Source organism: Thalassophryne amazonica, chromosome 20, assembly GCF_902500255.1.
Source record: "Thalassophryne amazonica chromosome 20, fThaAma1.1, whole genome shotgun sequence".
Taxonomy (NCBI): Eukaryota; Metazoa; Chordata; class Actinopteri; order Batrachoidiformes; family Batrachoididae; genus Thalassophryne; species Thalassophryne amazonica.
Window position 1 is genome coordinate 27,313,289 of NC_047122.1, and position 21,218 is coordinate 27,334,506.

The 21,218-nt window shown below is 39.3% G+C and overlaps 1 protein-coding gene across 1 annotated transcript; it reads right to left on the minus strand.

Moving 5' to 3' along the window:
* Positions 1–144: 144 nt before the first annotated feature.
* On the minus strand, positions 145–18,095 carry cct3 (chaperonin containing TCP1, subunit 3 (gamma)). Its single transcript, XM_034160858.1, has 14 exons — positions 17,963–18,095; positions 11,955–12,016; positions 10,642–10,692; positions 10,502–10,564; positions 10,252–10,348; positions 9,822–9,939; positions 9,377–9,563; positions 9,067–9,216; positions 8,420–8,552; positions 8,050–8,131; positions 7,735–7,915; positions 7,381–7,626; positions 2,327–2,458; positions 145–312 (listed from the first exon to the last, which is right to left on the minus strand). The coding sequence occupies exons 1-14, from the start codon at positions 17,988–17,990 to the stop codon at positions 220–222; spliced, it is 1,623 nt and encodes a 540-aa protein (XP_034016749.1). The 5' UTR covers positions 17,991–18,095; the 3' UTR covers positions 145–219.
* Positions 18,096–21,218: the final 3,123 nt, after the last annotated feature.

Below are 21,218 nucleotides of genomic sequence, written 5' to 3' on the forward strand. Positions count from 1 at the left end.
TTGTAAACTCTTATCTGAAGCCAAATCCGATTTTATTTTGATGAAATAACTTAGTGAAAAACATCTGACCAAACAAAAATAAAAGTGGCTTTAAACAAACTAATGAGGATTATTTTGTATCAGAACATCGAGAGAGAGAAAGAAGACATTTGCAACATTTTATTTGTTGAAGCTTTGCTGACAGTCCATACAGGAAGTGCTGTCATGTCTGGATCGTTGCTACTCTGGTCCGTGTCCACCCACAGAGTCACTTGTGTCTTTCTTCTTGTGGCCCGAAACGATGTCGTCGATGCGCAGCAACAAGACAGCTGTCTAAGAGACACAAGACAGAGACAGTGGATTAAAAAAATAAAAATTAGGGACTGAGGGCTAAAGTTGCTTTAACTAAAACAAACAAACAAAAAAAACAACAAAAGGACCAATCAGGTGGTGTACATTTAGTGTAAATTTATTTTACACTTCAATGCCCCAGTGATGCAGCAGATTTAAAAAAAAAACAAAAAAACTTGAGTTTGTCTGAAATTGCCCCACAATGACAAATTTTAAATTAATTTTATTATCTGTGATAAATGTGATCAGGTTTCACTGATTACATACATTCTCAACAATAACTGAAAAGAAAAAAAAAAAACCCACCACCACCAACAACAAACAAGCACTAGTTATCTAACTCCTGGCGTGCAAACATCATGAAATTTAACAGCACTTGAGGTTTTTTCCCCTCACATACAGCTCAAACAGCTGGCAGAAAATCTTTATGGATAATCACTGCAATCTTTAAATACTCCATCCGAAAACAACTGTCAACTTTAATTACAGGTATCCACATAATCTGCGATTTATGTATGTTTCTTCCTTATGGTTGCACAATATTTATTTAGAGAAAATAATGTCTATGATACAATATACTTTATTGTCCCCAAATGGAAATTTGTCGTGGACTTCCAAGTGCTCTGCAAACATTTCTGTCTCAAAAATCAATAAATACAACAAAACAGTAAACTGCTTGCATGCCTATGGAACATTCATCAGCATATTGCACATTTCCCATAATATAATTTACAATTAAAACAGCATAAAACATAAAAACCAGATTAAAAGAGATGAATTAAAGTACACACCTTATGAGTCTGATTGAGGTAGGAATAAAAGAGTTCTTGTATCTGTTCAGTTTGCACCTGGGGGCTCTGTATCATCTCCCAAATGGTAAAGTTCATACTCCTGATGGAGGATATGGGATGGATCACATAGTATTTTCTGTGGTTGTCTATAGACAAACTGCTCACAGATGGGCTGAAGGGGAACCTTAATTCCAGGTATTCACATAATCTGTTATTTACATATGTTTCTTCCATATGGTTGCACAATATTTATTTAGAGAAAATAATTTCTATCAGAAAGAGGTTAAAAGTACAACTACAAATCAAAAAGTTGCAATGTTAAAGCATTTACCACTTTCTATTTGCCATTCCTTTTCAGAACACTTAAGATGTTTTGACATTGAGGATACCAAGTGATGAAGCATGTCGTGTGTTTTGTCTCATTCTTCCTGCAAACACATCTTAAGGTGTCCAACAATATGGGTCATCACTGTTATATTTTTCATTTAAAAATGTTCTGCCCACTCCCTAATGGGGACCGGTCATGACTGCAGGCAGGCCAGTCCCTCTTCTGTACCCTCTTCTTCTGCAGCCATCTCTTTGTAATGTGTGCAGAATGTGGTTTTGAATCATTAAATGATGTTACACACTGCAGATGGGGAAATATGCAAATCCCTTCCCATCTTTCTTTGCTGAACATTGTTTTAAATGTTTGCATAATTCACACATGATTTGGTTAGAGGTGGTGTAATCGTGATTTGGTGAAAAGGCAATATCAATGAAAAGCCACTGCCTTTTCACCAAATCATGATTACAGTAACCCATTTGAAATAATGTTTTTATTTTTGGTAAACCTCATTACTTGCCCTAAATTGCCCTCATCTCAAATTGGATCAAAGTAAATTTAAGAATCATTGTTTTTCCCCTCCATGCTGTCATGTTTTCTGATTTGTGGTTGTACTAAGAATATTTAAACACTGCTATTAATAATTAAAACTAATTTCATCCACTGAACTAAAACTTGCATGTTTTGAAACTGAAGTGGACTTGTTTCACGTTATGTGATATTTTATGTAAACATCGTGGAGTATTTTGACAAAAAATGTTCTGTACATATTTTTCAGTGCATAATTTCAGACATTACATAAAGTACTCAAATCCCGAAGAACGAATAAACCAGCAGAAAATTCAGAGTGACTCCAGAATTGCGTTAAACTGAAACTCACCTCCACAGCAGTTTTGTAGGACTGAGCTTTGACAGCCATCGGCTCCCAGATTCCCAGAACAGACATGTCGGACAGAGCCCCCGTCTCACCATCCACCCCCCAGTTCACACTGTTGTCCTGAGTGTGTTTGGCCTAAAGACACAAAAACAAAATCCTCAGAACCTGATCCAGAATCAGCAGCAACTTCCTGTTTTAGATGTTTAAAAAAAAAAAAAAAAAAAAAAGCAAAGAGCAGTTAGTAACTAAAAGTTTAAAACCAGCACTTATTTATGCTCAGTCAGGACAACACTGTCACCAACTTTACTACCTGGCGAAGTCCCCACAGACAGATCAGGCTGAGGACATGACCACAGACCTCACATGACCCTAACACCTGGTTCACATGGCAGGATTTTAAAATTGTCAGTAGATTTTATACCCAAAAGACCCACACATGGCACAAAATAAATAAATCATATACAACAGTTTTGGTCATACAGTGTGTGGTGTGCAGCCACATGCTAAAGACAACACACCACACATGAACAACTCAATTTCAATTTATTTAATTTACATAGAGCCAAATCACAACAAAGCTGCCTCAATGCGCTTCACACAAACAAGGTCTAGCTTTACCAACACCTAGAGCAAACACGCGGGTGACAGTGGTAAGGAAAACCTCCCTCTGATGATACTGAGGAAGAAACCTCAAGCAGACCAGACTCAGAAGGGCGACCCACTGCTTAGGCCATTCTACCAGTTACAAAGCTTTATAACGGTGAAGAAAAAGAAAACAGGAATTCAATACAACATGGCATAATAACAAAATATGTATTTGATAAGTCCATGCAGGCAGTTATGCCACAGACAGAGGTCGCCCAGCAGTCCTTATGTCATCAGTGGGTACTGTTCCCGTGGCAATGTCCATTTCAAAAGCAGACTGACAGTGTGCAGTCTGTCACCCTGTCTTCAGTAGTTGTCCCACTATCCGTACCTCAGACAGAGGGGAAAAAGTGAACAAGAATGTCAACCTCAGGAAGAAAAAAAAAAAAAAAAAAAAAAAAAAAAAAAAAAATGTCGTGAGTGAACAATTTCATTCACGACATTCCCACGTCAGACGGGAAATCTCGCAAAACCTCTCGATATGAATGAATGAATGAATGAATGAAAACTGTTTATTTCGAACATTTGATACAACAACAATTACAAGATAGATCAGTAAAGACAACAACAAAAAAGTTCCTACTGTGTACCCAACATGTCCGAAAAGGGGTAGGGTGAAGCATCAGCTTATTTATCCCTACCCCTTCTTCCCCACAACCAGTAATACCCTTTGCCACATATACACATAAATTCCTACACACCTAAACCGATATCAATATATATATATATATATATATACATATATATACACACACATACATATACACATCAACATACACATATATACACATATACATATATACACATATATATACACAAACATAAATATACACCTACACATACCTACTTACATACAAAATACTATATATTTACAAGCCGAAGCAAACAACAAAAACACCCTAACCCTCATTACCCTTCCTCCTCCCTATACCCAGAAAAAAACATATTTTTGTACCGCTGTTTGAACTGGTTCATGCTTGGACATTGCTTGAGCCCCACTCCCAATCTGTTCCACATCCTCACCCCACAGACAGAAATACAGAAACCTTTTAATGTTGTTCATGCCCACTGATGCTTTAAATTAAATTTCCCCCTCAGACTGTAATCCCCTGATCTGTTAAAAACATATTTTTAATATTTGCTGGAAGTAAATTGTTTATTGCTTTATACACAATTTGTACTGTTTGAAAATGAACCAAGTCTGTGAATTTTAAGAATTTGGATTGTAAAAATAGTGGATTTGTATGATCTCTATAGCCAGTATTATGAATAATTCTTATAGCTCTTTTCTGCATTACTGACAGTGATTGTGTTGTACCTTTATAAGTATTACCCCATACCTCTGCACAGTACTGTAAATATGGTAAAACCAGTGAGCAGTAAAGAATGCGGAGTGAGTTGTGGTCCAGAATATGTTTCGCTTTGTTTAGAACTGAAATGCTTCTTGACAGTTTACTTTGTATATGTTTTATATGAGTCTTCCAGTTTATCTTATCATCTATTATCACCCCCAGAAACTTATTTTCATGTACCCTTTCAATATCTACCCCCTCGACTTGTAACTGAACCTGTATATCTGTATTACAATAGCCAAATAACATGTATTTTGTTTTACTTAAGTTTAATGATAATTTATTTCTGTCAAACCATATTTCAATTTCCCATTTCCATACTGATCCTCCTCAGTAACTCCTGCAAATCCCCCCCTGAACAAAAAATGCTTGTGTCATCTGCAAATAATACTAATTTTAATATTTTGGAAACATTGACAATATCATTTATATAAATTAGAAACAGTTTTGGACCCAATACTGACCCCTGTGGGACGCCACAAGCATTGTCCAAGCATGATGATGTATATTCCCCCAACTTCACAAACTGTTTTCTGTTACTTAAGTAGCTTCTCACCCAGTGCAACACCAACCCCCTAATCCCATACTGTTCAAGTTTATTGATTAATATGTCATGATTAATTGTATCAAAAGCCTTTTTAAGATCTATAAATATTCCAACTGAATGTAATTTGTGGTCTATGGCGTTTGTAATCTCCTCAACTGATTCTATTAATGCAAGTGATGTTGAACTATGTGCTCTGAATCCATATTGACTATCAGTAAGTAATTTATGTTTATTTATGAATTTGTCTAATCTATTATTGAATAACTTTTCTAATAATTTGGAAAATTGTGGAAGCAAAGAAACAGGTCTATAATTTGTGAAGTGGTGTCTATCCCCAGTCTTATACAGCGGCACAACCTTAGCTATTTTCATTTGATTGGGAAATTTACCGGTTTGAAATGATAAGTTACAGATGTATGTTAATGGTTCTACAATCCATTCAATGACCTGTTTTACCACCACCATATCAATTTCATTTAAATCGGTAGATGTTTTATATTTACAATTATTCACAATGTCTATAATTTCATTTCCATCCACTGCTGTGAGGAACATTGAACAGGGATTTCTTTCTATGAGATTATTATCCCAATCCTCAGGTTGGGAATCGGGAATTTTTCTGCCAAGCTTGGTCCAATATTTACAAAAAAATTATTAAAACCGTTGACTACCTCATCCTTATTTTCCTTCTTGACATTATTATCAATGAAATACTGAGGGTAACTCTGTTTTTTATTACCATTTTTGATAATGCTATTTAATATATCCCATATTCCTTTAATATTGTTTTTGTTATTATATAATATGTTACTATAATATTCCTTCCTACATACCCGTATAATATTAGTTAATCTATTTTTGTATTTCTTATATCTATTTTCTGCCTCTTTAGTCTTTAGTTTTATGAATTCTCTATACAGTGTATTTTTCTTATTACATGCATTTCGTAACCCTTTCGTCATCCATGGTCGAGCTTGGATTTTTGTTTTCTGTAGTCTTGTTTAATTGGACAATTTTTATCATATAATGATGTAAATATTTGTAAAAAAGTTTCATATGCACTATCAACATCACTTTCACTGTATACCTTTTCCCAGTTTTGCTCCTGTAAATCCTTCTTTAGTGTGTTCATGTTTTCCTCTGTCCGCACTCGCCTGTATTTTATTTTCTCCTCTGGCTGATTCCGCCGATGGTTTCTATTATAAACGATGAAAACTGGTAGATGATCACTAATGTCATTGATTAATAATCCACTCACAGTGTTATTCTCAATATCATTGCTGAATATATTATCAATTAAGGTGGCACTATGGGATGTAATTCTGCTTGGCCTGGTGATTTTGGATATAAACTCATACTGTACATTATACTGATAAATTCATCTGTTATTTTATGCTTATTTGGATTGAGCAGATCAATATTTAAGTCACCACAAATGAACACAGTTTTTTGATTAGTTTTTGAGAACATTTTTCCCATACAGTCAGTGAATGTTTCAATACTAGATCCTGGTGCTCTATATATACAGCTGACTAATACATTTTTGCTTTTTTCTTCACATATTTCAATAGTTATACATTCTAATAAGTTATCAATCACAGTTGTCATATTGTCTACTATTTTATAATCCATGTTCTTATCCACATACACAGCCACTCCTCCTCCACTCTTATTCTTTCTGTTTACACAATTAAATTCATATCCATCCAGTTCAAAATCCATTCCTTTATCTTCATTGATCCATGTTTCTGATATAGCAATTATGTTAAATATTTTTTTAAACTGACTTAAATATTCTTTAATGTTGTTAAAGTTTGCATATAGACTTCTGCTGTTGAAATGGATTATTGATAATTTGTTATCCGTTTTAATGATCCGATTAACTGTTCATCTGTATAATAGCAACAACTGTCATTGATATTTGAGAAGAATTATTGTCTGGGTCTATATCGTGCTCCAAGTCCAGTACATTGTGGTCTGTGTATTTAAATGTTCTCAGTTCTACTTTTCCATGATCAGCAATCCTTTGAGTTATATCCTTCTTGTCTCCAGATGTAGATGAATAGGTAGTAGATGAATAGGTTCCTCTGATATCAAACGTGACTTTGTAGTAATTCCCCTCCGTGCTTCCATCACCTCACTTTCTGATTGGCTACATGTCTCATTTAACAGGCTGTGTACTTGTTTGTGCTCGGGGCACACCCCGCATGCTGGGATACCAGGTCAAGACAATCCAACATGGTGAATATTCACGATTTGAGGTCTGAGCGGCCCCGACATCTTTCCGAGTACACGACAGCACTCTTAACACACCACACACAGCAGGAATATCTGATAAGATTATCGTTTGAGCCATCACCATAGTTGGGGCTTCCTTAAGATTGTCGGAAGGAGAAGATCAGGTCAAAAATTGTCATAATCATCTTGTCATGTGCACCAAGCATAAACTGACCTGAGATCAGCAAAGATTAAAGTAAAACTAATGGGTGAAATAGTGTGTTTGTTTTTTTTACCCTCAGTGAAGTCAGCACTCTGATGGTGGAGGCGCCACAGTTTTGTATCAGGGTTCGGGGAATAACCTCCAGCGCCTGGGCAACAGCGCGGTACGGCCACTGTTCGATCCCTGTCAGGGCACGGGAACGTTCCATCAAACGCTTCGACACCGCCATCTCAACAGCACCGCCCCCTGGCAGCAGGAAGGGATCCAGCAGCACGTTACGACACACTTGCATGGCATCCTGAAGGTTCCGCTCCACTTCCTGAACAACAACAACACGCCAGTGAACGCCTCACAGTCAGGACCTGATCAAATGATCAACAGTTAATCAATCAATATTCAGGATGTGATGGGAATCAGTCGCTCTCACAGCGAGAATCTCCTTGCTAGCTCCCCTCAGCAGGATGCTGCAGGCTTTGGGGTCCTTGCACTCCGTGATGAAGGTGAAATACTCGTCACCAATCTTCTTGACCTCAAACAGCCCCGCCCCTGTACCCACGTCTTCCTCACGCAGTTCGTCAGTGCGACTGACGATCCGAGCACCGCACGCCCTGAGAGAGACAAATCTCTGAGTGCTGACATTTCCAACATCACCTGAAGGCAACTACAACAAACACAAGTGTAGACATTCACAGCATTCAAAGTGAGCCAGCAAAGTATGTTGGGAAATATATTCCACTATTACCTGGCAATGCGGTTGTTGTCAGTCTTCCTGATGCGGCGGATGGCAGTAATGTTTGCCTTCACCAAGTAGTGCTGAGCCAGATCTGATAGACCAAACAAACACATAAACCTCAGAACCACACGATGTCACCTGTTTTTGGATGGTGGCCCTAACCTACAAAATATTAAATAAATAAATAAATAATGCAAAGGGTTCAAATTTCAACTGTTGACCTGCCAAATGTCACTCCTACAGGGACTAAACAGCATCACATATAATCCAGTTCTCCTGGAGGTTCCAACCTCCAAAGGTTCATGACCAAGTTGCTGGTTCCAATGGTGACTTGTATCCCAGGTGGATACAGATTTTAAATATCACTAGTTGTCAGTACCTGAGATTCCCTTCTCAGTGAAGACCAGGTCTGGTTTGAGGCGAATGATGTCTTCACAGATCTGCTGGATGTACTCCTCCTCCATGTGCAGGATTCTGGCAAAGTCCTCCTCCTTACTGATCTCGATGTCCGTCTGTGTGTGCGGAAAGACACACAATCACAAAAAAAAAAAAAAAAAAAAATTAAAAGCATTCATTTGAAAGTGGGCGTGCCTTTACTGTCCCACTGCTACAGAAACTTTTTTGTGCGTGACTAAAATAAAACATTCAAGAGGACACACTAGTTTCTGATCCATGTTCAACACTGGTTTCTCTCACTGCTTGAGGACAACCTGCTCCAGAAAAGTTGAAACTGTCATACTTTTAAAAGTTTCTTCTTCACTGATTTAACTATACAAATACGGCTCCTGTGCCCTTCTGCTTTCCAAACATTATTTACTTTGAAGACCCATAAATTAATGTGGATGGATGGCTGCTGGCCAAAGATGAATAATAATAGTAAAATTAACATTTTTAAATGGAGAACAATTTGTATCCAATTTGCTTAACTAATTCGTTAGCAGTGATTCATAATAAAATCCACCTTTTTAGAGGCAATAACTGAGCGTAACAAATGCGCTGTGATGATGTCATCCGGTGTGCAGTCACCTGACTCTCTCCCTTCTTGTACTCCAGCGAACAGTCCAGCAGGACGATCCGAGGGTCTTTGATCATACGTCTCATCCTCGGGTGAGTCACGTCTTTGTTCACCATCACACCGCTCAGTACGCATGAGTCCTCAATGATCCCGCCGGGAACCTTAAAAATAAAATAATAAAATTTAATTTTTGCACTTTGAGTTTACAGCGAGCACACCACGTTCACGGTGTTCCATTGTTCTTGGTTTAAATTAAATTATTTTGGGGAAGCAGTTTAGTTTCCTCATCGGTATGAATGTGAGCTGCAGTTACAGTCGTACCTTTTCCACCTTGGCATAATTCTTGATGTCGATCTCTCGATGTCCGCTCTCCTCACGCTCTACGGTGCGCACGGCGTCCAAGGCGATGCTGCAGGCCAGCTGGGACCAGCGGCTCAGAGCTTTGGTGTTGATGGCCGAGTGGATGATCTTCAGCATCATGGAACGATCTGCCGTGTCCACTGGCATGCTACAAGAAAAGTCGATGATAAAACAAGATAAGATACAAATGAGCCTCTGCAAGATGAAGAAACATACGCCTACAATATCTGGTTGAGTTTGATCCCAGCTTCCCCCTACAGGGCCACCAAAAGTATCGGCACTGTCACTCAGTCTTACCAGAGCCACGAAGGCCTCAGCACGAGGAATCCACTAGAGTGAGATCTGCACCAAATCTGAATCTTTGGCCTGTGGAAGCAAACTGCAGGTTTTGCTACCACGTCCTCACCTTATCTCCTTCAGCGCGTCCAGCATGTCCTCCAGAGCCTGTCGGTAGGCGCTGATTATAACACTCGGGTGCATCTGCTGCTCCAGAAACTGTTCGGCCACAGACAGCATCTCACCGGCTGGACAGAAAGACGCTGTGTCAGCTTCGGTTTGTGATCTCACAAAACCAGATTCCAGTCACGCAGAAATATTTCAGCAGGTTATCAAAAACAGTTTTTCAAATCATTTACTGTTTATTGTGTCGTATGTGGGTCAAAAAATGTCCATTGATCAAGATTACCCAAAGAGCCCCCCACAAGAATAAAATGTAGAAATTATATCATCTCAGATCACTTAATTCCTGTCGGTGCAAAAACCGCTGGGACACTTTATGTCTGACGTGACATCAGATCCAGATCAGTTCTTTGTGACAGGGTGCCAGCCGGCCTCACCCAGGATGATGACCGATGTCGTCCCGTCGCCCACCTCTTCATCCTGTGTGCGGCTGATCTCTATCATGGACTTGGCAGCAGGATGGTGGACCTGGATCTGTTACCATAGAAATAGCACATCAACACCTCAGCTTCACAGGGGACAGGTGGTTTCACTGATCAGTCACACAGTCAATTCACATTATCTTGTTTCTTTCAAAGATGTCAAAACTACACACAAGTTTGATGATTTAATCTAATGTGTTCTCACCTCTCTTAGGATGGCGTTTCCATCATTGGTCATCACGATTCCGCCTGTGGGGTCGAGCAGCATCTGTACAGGGACAGTTTTAGTAAAGCGTGTGAAGAAGTGCACGTCTGTCCTGTGATTGGACCCTGAAACCATCTCACCTTCATCATGGCCCGGGGGCCGAGGCAGGTCCTGATCACATCCGCTATGGTCTGCAGATGAGGAACAGGAAGTCAACAGGCAACAAGCACAGATTTTCATTAAAGAAACACTCTATAGAAAATGTTACAACAGTGAAAAATGTACATTTTTTTAAGAAACCATCAAATTATGTTCTTTCCTTAAAACAAATAAACAATTACGTTTGTTTTGAACAACTGAGAATAATGCGTGTCAGGTTTAACCAGTTTAACTCTGTTTAAAGTTCTGGTTTAAACACAGAAAGCAACGAAATAGTATTTTAAACCAGTTCATTTTCAATTTAACCAATTCAAGACATTTTCTTGCTCCTTAAGATGATGAAGCTAACAAACGGTGACAAAATCAGAGGATATCTGGTTTACTGTGAAGTTAAAAATCAGTAAATAGCTACTGTGCATTGAACAGGAAACTAATGCATCATGATTGTTCTGCGTCTCAGTTTTTAATGGTCGTGGATTTGTTATGTTATTTAAATGAACTTCAAATTTTTAAAGTCAACATTTATGTCATGAAAGTTGCCAATGACATCATTAGTAACTGATAAAAAAAAAAAAAAAAAAACATATCTGCAAGAAATATTTAAAACAGCAATACTCAAAGGCAGCGTGGCAGTTTTCCTGACATCACCGATCTCAGTTTGGCCAATGCGAGTGTCATGATCACATGACCAGTGCTGAATTGCCATTAAGGTTAAAGCGTCATTGAACATCAGCACGGTGGCTTAGTGGTTAGCACTGTTGCCTCACAGAGAGAAGGTCATGGGTTCAATTCGCGCCTGTGGCCTTTCTGTGTGGAGTTTGCATGTTCTCCCTGGGTTTGCATGGGTTTCCTCTGGGTGTTCCGGTTTCCTCCCACATCCAAAGACATGCGGGTTAGGTGGACTGGAATCTTTAAATTGTCCATAGCTGTGGGAGTGGGTGTGAATGTGTTTGTCTGCTTGTGGCCCGGCAACAGGGTGTACCCTGCCTCGCGCTCTATGACTGCTGGGATGGCCTCCAGCCCCCCACGACCCCTGTTTGGAGTAAGCGGTTGAAGGTGTGTGAAGGTGTGTGAGAAGGTGTGTAGGTGTGTGAAGGTGTGTGAGAAAGTGTGTAGGTGTGTCAGAAGGTGTGCGTGTACATCAGTGACGTCGGCTCATCACCTAGTGTTCAAATCTGAGTGCATTGATACAGGTTCCAGGTCCTCAGGGATCCTGAATCTGCCAAATGCTGACTGGGTCATTGCCGCACCTGTCTGAGGTCATAAGCTGTTGGGGGTGACGGGTGCGACTCACCTTGGCGGCGCTGATATTTCCTGTCTGGACTTTGCGTCCCGACTCTCTCTTTACATTCTGGTCTGCAGGTTTAGAAAAGAAACGAAAAGGAAAAAAAATAAAGACAACCCCCTGTACAACTATCATGTGGCACAGATGAACTATCAATTATTTTTATTTCCAATATTGACTGATCTGAGCATAAGGTTCATCTGCCCAGAAAATTTAACAAAGTAATGAAATGCTGATAAAAAGCCAATATTTAGTGCTGCTGTTTCTTTTCACTTTTATAATTAATTTAGATGTTGACACAACTTACGACTATTGCAAATGTTAGGATTTCTTTTTACTCCCATAAAAATGTCTGGATGTCAGAAACCACAAAGGTTAGAAAAACCAAACAGCAAGTAGGTCTGAAACCAACACCGCTACTAAGATTCTAAAAATTACCATCACTGTGGTCATGGTGCACTATAATAGCCACTTTTACATTTTGGCTAATAACTTCTAAACCGCAAGTTGTACGGACAATTTTTTTTTTTTTTTTTAGATTCTTTGGGTGCTTCTGCATCTATCTGGATAGGCCACACCCATCATTTTTCCATCATTTTGAATTGTTTGCAAATCTGTTTTTTTCCCCACTACTCCCACCATTTTTGTTCAATCTACATAAAATTTACCACACATAATGTTTGGACCAAGCCACACAAAAGTTATCCAATAGATTTTTGATCTTCCTTTCCGTTTTGCTGCTATTGGCTGCCAAATTTGAGTGGGTGTGGCCTAATTCGATAAATGTGGTCTAGCTCATGAAGCAATTACTATTTTGCAGTTAAATGTGGAGGACATGATCAGTATGGCATTCTTCAAAAACTGATACCTTAATTGAACTGATGGGGGCACTACAACCACCACCCATTGTAAACTGTGCAAGGCCCTGCACGCAATGACATGGAGTGTTAGCGAATACAGCGTTTTCATGTGACGTATCGGTCACGTCATTTTGTCCCATGGCCATTCTGGATTACAACGTGGTGGCCGCTGTGATACACTTCGTGCATTTAGCGAACAATTGCAGCAGTTTCAACGTCGATGTGAAGAAGCCTCACGGCACCATGGCGCTGTGAGAGGTCCGCCGCTAACAGAAATCCACTGTTACCAGAATTTTATTTTATTTGGCAATAAAATTATATAACAATACATAAAAATACTGCAGAGGATAACACAAGAACGCTTCCAATATGGATGCTTATTTACATTGTGGTCCTCGAGCACCGAGCTGCTGATCCACAAGCTGCCCTTCTAGCGCCTGGTGAGAGAAATCACTCAGGAATTCAAGACGACCTCCACTTTCAGAGCTCCGCTGTGATGCTCTGCAGGAGGCCGGCGAGGCTGACCTGGTCGGCAGCTTCCTAATTCACAATATCGCAGTGTGACACTGTCGGACAGTTCGTTACATTAATCAATCAATCAATCAATCAATTTCTTTATATAGCGCCAAATCACAACAAACAGTTGCCCCAAGGAGCTTTATATTGTAAGGCAAGGCCATACAATAATTATGTAAAACCCCAACGGTCAAAATGACCCCCTGTGAGCAAGCACTTGGCTACAGTGGGAAGGAAAACCTCCCTTTTAACAGGAAGAAACCTCCAGCAGAACCAGGCTCAGGGAGGGGCAGTCTTCTGCTGGGACTGGTTGGGGCTGAGGGAGAGAACCAGGAAAAAGACATGCTGTGGAGGGGAGCAGAGATCAATCACTAATGATTAAATGCAGAGTGGTGCATACAGAGCAAAAAGAGAAAGAAACAGTGCATCATGGGAACCCCCCAGCAGTCTACGTCTATAGCAGCATAACTAAGGGATGGTTCAGGGTCACCTGATCCAGCCCTAACTATAAGCTTTAGCAAAAAGGAAAGTTTTAAGCCTAATCTTAAAAGTAGAGAGGGTGTCTGTCTCCCTGATCTGAATTGGGAGCTGGTTCCACAGGAGAGGAGCCTGAAAGCTGAAGGCTCTGCCTCCCATTCTACTCTTACAAACCCTAGGAACTACAAGTAAGCCTGCAGTCTGAGAGCGAAGCGCTCTATTGGGGTGATATGGTACTACGAGGTCCCTAAGATAAGATGGGACCTGATTATTCAAAACCTTATAAGTAAGAAGAAGAATTTTAAATTCTATTCTAGAATTAACAGGAAGCCAATGAAGAGAGGCCAATATGGGTGAGATATGCTCTCTCCTTCTAGTCCCCGTCAGTACTCTAGCTGCAGCATTTTGAATTAAGTGAAGGCTTTTTAGGGAACTTTTAGGACAACCTGATAATAATGAATTACAATAGTCCAGCCTAGAGGAAATAAATGCATGAATTAGTTTTCCAGCATCACTCTGAGACAAGACCTTTCTGATTTTAGAGATATTGCGTAAATGCAAAAAAGCAGTCCTACATATTTGTTTAATATGCGCTTTGAATGACATATCCTGATCAAAAATGACTCCAAGATTTCTCACAGTATTACTAGAGGTCAGGGTAATGCCATCCAGAGTAAGGATCTGGTTAGACACCATGTTTCTAAGATTTGTGGGGCCAAGTACAATAACTTCAGTTTTATCTGAGTTTAAAAGCAGGAAATTAGAGGTCATCCATGTCTTTATGTCTGTAAGACAATCCTGCAGTTTAGCTAATTGGTGTGTGTCCTCTGGCTTCATGGATAGATAAAGCTGGGTATCATCTGCGTAACAATGAAAATTTAAGCAATACCGTCTAATAATACTGCCTAAGGGAAGCATGTATAAAGTGAATAAAATTGGTCCTAGCACAGAACCTTGTGGAACTCCATAATTAACTTTAGTCTGTGAAGAAGATTCCCCATTTACATGAACAAATTGTAATCTATTAGACAAATATGATTCAAACCACCGCAGCGCAGTGCCTTTAATACCTATGGCATGCTCTAATCTCTGTAATAAAATTTATGGTCAACAGTATCAAAAGCAGCACTGAGGTCTAACAGAACAAGCACAGAGATGAGTCCACTGTCCGAGGCCATAAGAAGATCATTTGTAACCTTCACTAATGCTGTTTCTGTACTATGATGAATTCTAAAACCTGACTGAAACTCTTCAAATAGACCATTCCTCTGCAGATGATCAGTTAGCTGTTTTACAACTACCCTTTCAAGAATTTTTGAGAGAAAAGGAAGGTTGGAGATTGGCCTATAATTAGAGCATTAAATAATGGTAGGGCTTCCTTGAGCAGCCTGGTAGGAATGGGGTCTAATAAACATGTTGATGGTTTGGATGAAGTAACTAATGAAAATAACTCAGACAGAACAATCGGAGAGAAAGAGTCTAACTAAATACCGGCATCACTGAAAGCAGCCAAAGATAACGATATGTCTTTGGGATGGTTATGAGTAATTTTTTTTCTAATAGTTAAAATTTTGTTAGCAAAGAAAGTCATGAAGTCATTACTAGTTAAAGTTAATGGAATACTCAGCTCAATAGAGCTCTGACTCTTTGTCAGCCTGGCTACAGTGCTGAAAAGAAACCTGGGGTTGTTCTTATTTTCTTCAATTAGTGATGAGTAGAAAGATGTCCTAGCTTTACGGAGGGCTTTTTTATAGAGCAACAGACTCTTTTTCCAGGCTAAGTGAAGATCTTCTAAATTAGTGAGACGCCATTTCCTCTCCAACTTACGGGTTATCTGCTTTAAGCTACGAGTTTGTGAGTTATACCACGGAGTCAGACACTTCTGATTTAAAGCTCTCTTTTTCAGAGGAGCTACAGCATCCAAAGTTGTCTTCAATGAGGATGTAAAACTATTGACGAGATACTCTATCTCCCTTACAGAGTTTAGGTAGCTACTCTGCACTGTGTTGGTATATGGCATTAGAGAACATAAAGAAGGAATCATATCCTTAAACCTAGTTACAGCGCTTTCTGAAAGACTTCTAGTGTAATGAAACTTATTCCCCACTGCTGGGTAGTCCATCAGAGTAAATGTAAATGTTATTAAGAAATGATCAGACAGAAGGGAGTTTTCAGGGAATACTGTTAAGTCTTCTATTTCCATACCATAAGTCAGAACAAGATCTAAGATATGATTAAAGTGGTGGGTGGACTCATTTACTTTTTGAGCAAAGCCAATAGAGTCTAATAATAGATTAAATGCAGTGTTGAGCCTGTCATTCACAGCATCTGTGTGGATGTTAAAATCGCCCACTATAATTATCTTATCTGAGCTAAGCACTAAGTCAGACAAAAGGTCTGAAAATTCACAGAGAAACTCACAGTAACGACCAGGTGGACGATAGATAATAACAAATAAAACTGGTTTTTGGGACTTCCAATTTGGATGGACAAGATTAAGAGACAAGCTTACAAATGAATTAAAGCTCTGTCTGGGTTTTTGATTAATTAATAAGCTGGAATGGAAGATTGCTGCTAATCCTCCGCCCCGGCCCGTGCTACGAGCATTCTGACAGTTAGTGTGACTCGGGGGTGTTGACTCATTTAAACTAACATATTCATCCTGCTGTAACCAGGTTTCTGTAAGGCAGAATAAATCAATATGTTGATCAATTATTATATCATTTACCAACAGGGACTTAGAAGAGAGAGACCTAATGTTTAATAGACCACATTTAACTGTTTTAGTCTGTGGTGCAGTTGAAGGTGCTATATTATTTTTTCTTTTTGAATTTTTATGCTTAAATAGATTTTTGCTGGTTATTGGTAGTCTGGGAGCAGGCACCGTCTCTACGGGGATGGGGTAATGAGGGATGGCAGGGGGAGAGAAGCTGCAGAGAGGTGTGTAAGACTACAACTCTGCTTCCTGGTCCCAACCCTGGATAGTCACGGTTTGGAGGATTTAAGAAAATTGGCCAGATTTCTAGAAATGAGAGCTGCTCCATCCAAAGTGGGATGGATGCCGTCTCTCCTAACAAGACCAGGTTTTCCCCAGAAGCTTTGCCAATTATCTATGAAGCCCACCTCATTTTTTTGAAGCCCACCACACTAAACTCACTATCTGGTATAAGATACAGATCCACTGAACCAACTGCTACACATCTATTATGATAAACAGCTTTATCTCGAGGATTTAAAGCCTCCTAATAACTGTACATTCTCTCCATTTTTCTATCACGCGCCAGCCTCCTTGTAATCCAGAATGGAGACGGCACCTGTCCTACAGCAAATCGGTCACGTGATTGAAAACCCTCTATAGGATGTGCAATGCTCACAACTAGTTAAAAAAAAAATGCTCACAAATAAGTGGCATGAAATTAAAGCGTGCCAGAAATTTTGAACATTTTACAGTTTACTAATTGCCACGCAAGATTGCATGTCAGTACAAGGATCAAATTTGTGCGTGTCAAGGTGGATTAAGATGCCTCCAGTTTTATAAATTCCACTGACATTTAAAAACTCTGGGGTTTAGAGATGGAAAGTTCAGTTTTTTGACATTGTTCTGTGGTTAGAGAGGGTACGCATTTTCTAGTTCCTGCCAGTTTCCATGTTTGAGGAGACAGACAAAATCATTGTCTCGCACAGCATCATGAACTAAATGCAACTGGTTCAATTTTTGGTAACGGTCTGGATGTGAAAAATCAAATTTCAACAAACTGTCCACATAGACTACTTGTAGGTCTCTTTCGTATTCTCACTTCTCAAACATAACCATCGAACACAATATATAATAAACTAACAAGACATCTGATCGATCAAATGTTATTTCAGAATGCGAAACCCATACGTTCTGCGTTTCAATAAACTTTCCCAATTCAACATTTGGCCGCTAAAGTTAATAACCGTAAACGTGGTTAACGGATTATCACTTAGACGAGGATGTGCTAGTTTAGCCTAGCAGCCCAGCTAACAGCTCCCATATCAACATTATGGCGCAGCTAGTTAGCATGCTAAGTGTCTGAGTGGCACATGGTGCCGTCGGTCGGCTGAAATACCAACCGTCAAAAACCGGATTCATTATGACCGTCTGTACAACAAAACAGAATAAAGCATTCAGATACTCACTGAGCACTAAAACCTGCTGTCCGATCATCACGACAACATACAAAAACCAAAAACCGGCAACAGACAAAAACCGGTAACAGACTCCTGGAAGCTTCTAAGGAGAGGAGAGGGAGGAGCTACGAGTGGGAGGAGCCTGCGAAATCACGACGGCTGTCCAAAAAAAAAAAAAAAAAAAAAAAAAAAAAAAAGATGGTTACCACTCCCTGTTGGTGATCAGTACTGAAAACAAATTACATGACAGTATAACATAATAAACCACTGGATTACAAAACGATAACATAATCTGAATACTTTTGGATGACTCCAAAATCAATTTTGGATTTTTGTTAACTCATAAACTATTATAAACTAGCGTGTTGCCTGTGGGGATCCATGGATTGGGTGTGTTTATAAAATAGGTAGCTGACATTTTCCAAGGGTGGTAATAAACTATGCAAAGTTTCTATAATGAGTTTAACCAAAAGTGCAGTGAATTAAAATGAGAAAGTTTTGTGAATAATTGTATTTATTATTTGGCACATTTAGTTGACGTCATGTTTTACAACTGGCAAGGTTGACATATTTCCATTGTTCAGAGCTTGTCTTGTTACCAGAGACTGATTAATGGTGATATCAACCTCCATTTGCTGTTGTTACACAATATCCTTAATTTCTCCAAAAATATTAGCCCTATCAACTTTCCATTTTTGCAGCATTCATCCTTGACCCAAAATACAGACTGAACCGTCCGCCCTGCCTCCACTGCGCATACATCATTTCGGACATCAGCGGCTCATCTGAGAGTCTCTTCACCCAAAGCGATCAAATGGATTAATGGAATTATTAACCATCAGGTGACAAGGTAAAGCCTCTTAAATCATTCTAGTCACTTTTAAGCAGAAACGAGGCGATACTGTGACGTTTTGAAATGACCAATGCACAGTGAACACATCAGCTAGCAAGTCGTGTAGCTGTGGAGCCCTGATTGCTTCCTCCATCTTTTATTATGAAATAATGCTGAATTTATGTAGAAATGGTTGTTATACAAATGCTTCAGATATCTGTTGCTGAGCTAGATGACTGGAGTGCAGTTTTAAGCAAAAACAAGGTGATACTCTGTGAACCGCGGCTAATGACGCATGCACAGTGAAGGCAGGGGGATCAATTTTTAGGGGGAACCATTCGGTCAGTGACACCGCAATTGAATATTTTTTAATAAAATCGAACTTTGTAAACGTTTAAATCGCCCACACTGTAAAACCCGTAGGAATTTTTGTTGTTGTTCCTGGCTGTTTCAAAAATAGTAAGTTGTTTTAGCTTCTCTTTTCCAGTAGGGGTCACCACAGCAGAGATTCTTCCATATTGATTTGGCACAAGTTTTGCATCAGATGCTTGGGCGGGGAGGGGGGTCTTGAACCAGGAACCTTCTGATCAGGAAACAAGTGCTCTCACCACTTGGCTGCCTTGCTGCTGTCATAAAGCACATTTTCCCCCCTATGGAACATTAATATGACAATGAACCCACAAACACCTTTATATTACAAAAGGGACATTTAATGACTGTCACAAACAAAATGATCACAGTATATCTATATTTGATAAACACATTTTATAAATATTTTCAGTCCAATGCTGGAAAATAAGGCTCACAATTGTTTTGCTTCACTTTTCACAAATGTACAAACAGTTGTTCAACAAATATTAAAACCAAAAATCTGATAAATAGAAAGTTTTCATTTTGTCCTTCAAAAAGAACGTAGAGAAGAAAGAAATGCTAGAATATTTGTGTGCGAAAAATAAATAACAATGAGCAAACAGTGCATAAAGATCCAGCTACCTTCGTGTTAATATTTTTGTTCAAACATGATTTCCTCATAAATCGGAGAATGTTGCTTCATTTTAGTGTGGCCGACAAGGGGCGCTGTTTGCACACTCCTGCTCAGAGTGATTGACAGCTTATTCTGATCCAAAACCAAAGAGTTTCTGGTTAGTATGACAATTATGAGTCAGGTGGTAATTGTTTATTTTCCAGACTGCAGAAAATAAACATCAACATGATGCATAGTTGATGTTTATTTTCAGGAATGGGAAATAAAAACAAAATAAAAATGTAGTCCGACAGTTTTTGGAATTCTTTGATAAGTTCACAGCAACACTTTTACACAAACATTCCTATCAATCACTCAGCAATATAAACAGTATGGTAATGCATGGTAAATCTGTCTGGAGGAGGCAGCTTTCAAAATGAGAATACAAGAGAATAGTGAGGGAAGCCACATACAGATCAAATTTAAGGCTCGAGTCTCCCATGTGCCTTGTGGCAAATTCTAGCAGGAATTTCACATTTTTTAAAGAAAATCCTTCTCTGCTCTACTGTGAAGCTGTGACTGGAGAAACAACAGACAAACGTGGCTCAATGCAGTTTCTCCAATCACAGGAACCTGTAACTCTTGTTAGAATTGTTTGGGTGCGTTGCCTCACTAGTCTCATTCAGAGTTGACTGGGTGTTTTGATGGCTTCCCTCAGTAGTCTCCTTCACAGTGTCTTGATGGCTTCCCTCACTCCACTCTTTGCACTGTCACTCAATCTGAAGAAAACTGGCTGTGAAAGTGATGATTTACTGTAAAGTCAAAGTATTCCACTAACTGTGTGTAGTACTTTATTACTTTACTGTATGAAAGAATTTGGTTGTTGCTCAATAATTTTGTTAATTTATTTCTGAGTGTATTTTTAATTTGCTCTCTAAATTCAAAGGCGTTCATTTTGCTGACAGGCCTATGTGACATCGTTTATGATTCAGCACATGCTTCTGTTGGACCAGGGGCCTCATGTACAACCTTAAAGGACATGTCTTTTTTTTTTTTTTTTTACATCCCAGTTATTAAGACAACATAAAAGTACTCATGATTGTAATTCCGCAGACGTGCTAATAATTAGTCAATCAATCAATCAATTTTTTTATATAGCGCCAAATCACAACAAACAGTTGCCCCAAGGCGCTTTATATTGTAAGGCAAGGCCATACAATAATTATGTAAAACCCCAACGGTCAAACGACCCCCTGTGAGCAAGCACTTGGCTACAGTGGGAAGGAAAAACTCCCTTTTAACAGGAAGAAACCTCCAGCAGAACCAGGCTCAGGGAGGGGCAGTCTTCTGCTGGGACTGGTTGGGGCTGAGGCAGAGAACCAGGAAAAAGACATGCTGTGGAGGGGAGCAGAGATCGATCACTAATGATTAAATGCAGAGTGGTGCATACAGAGCAAAAAGAGAAAGAA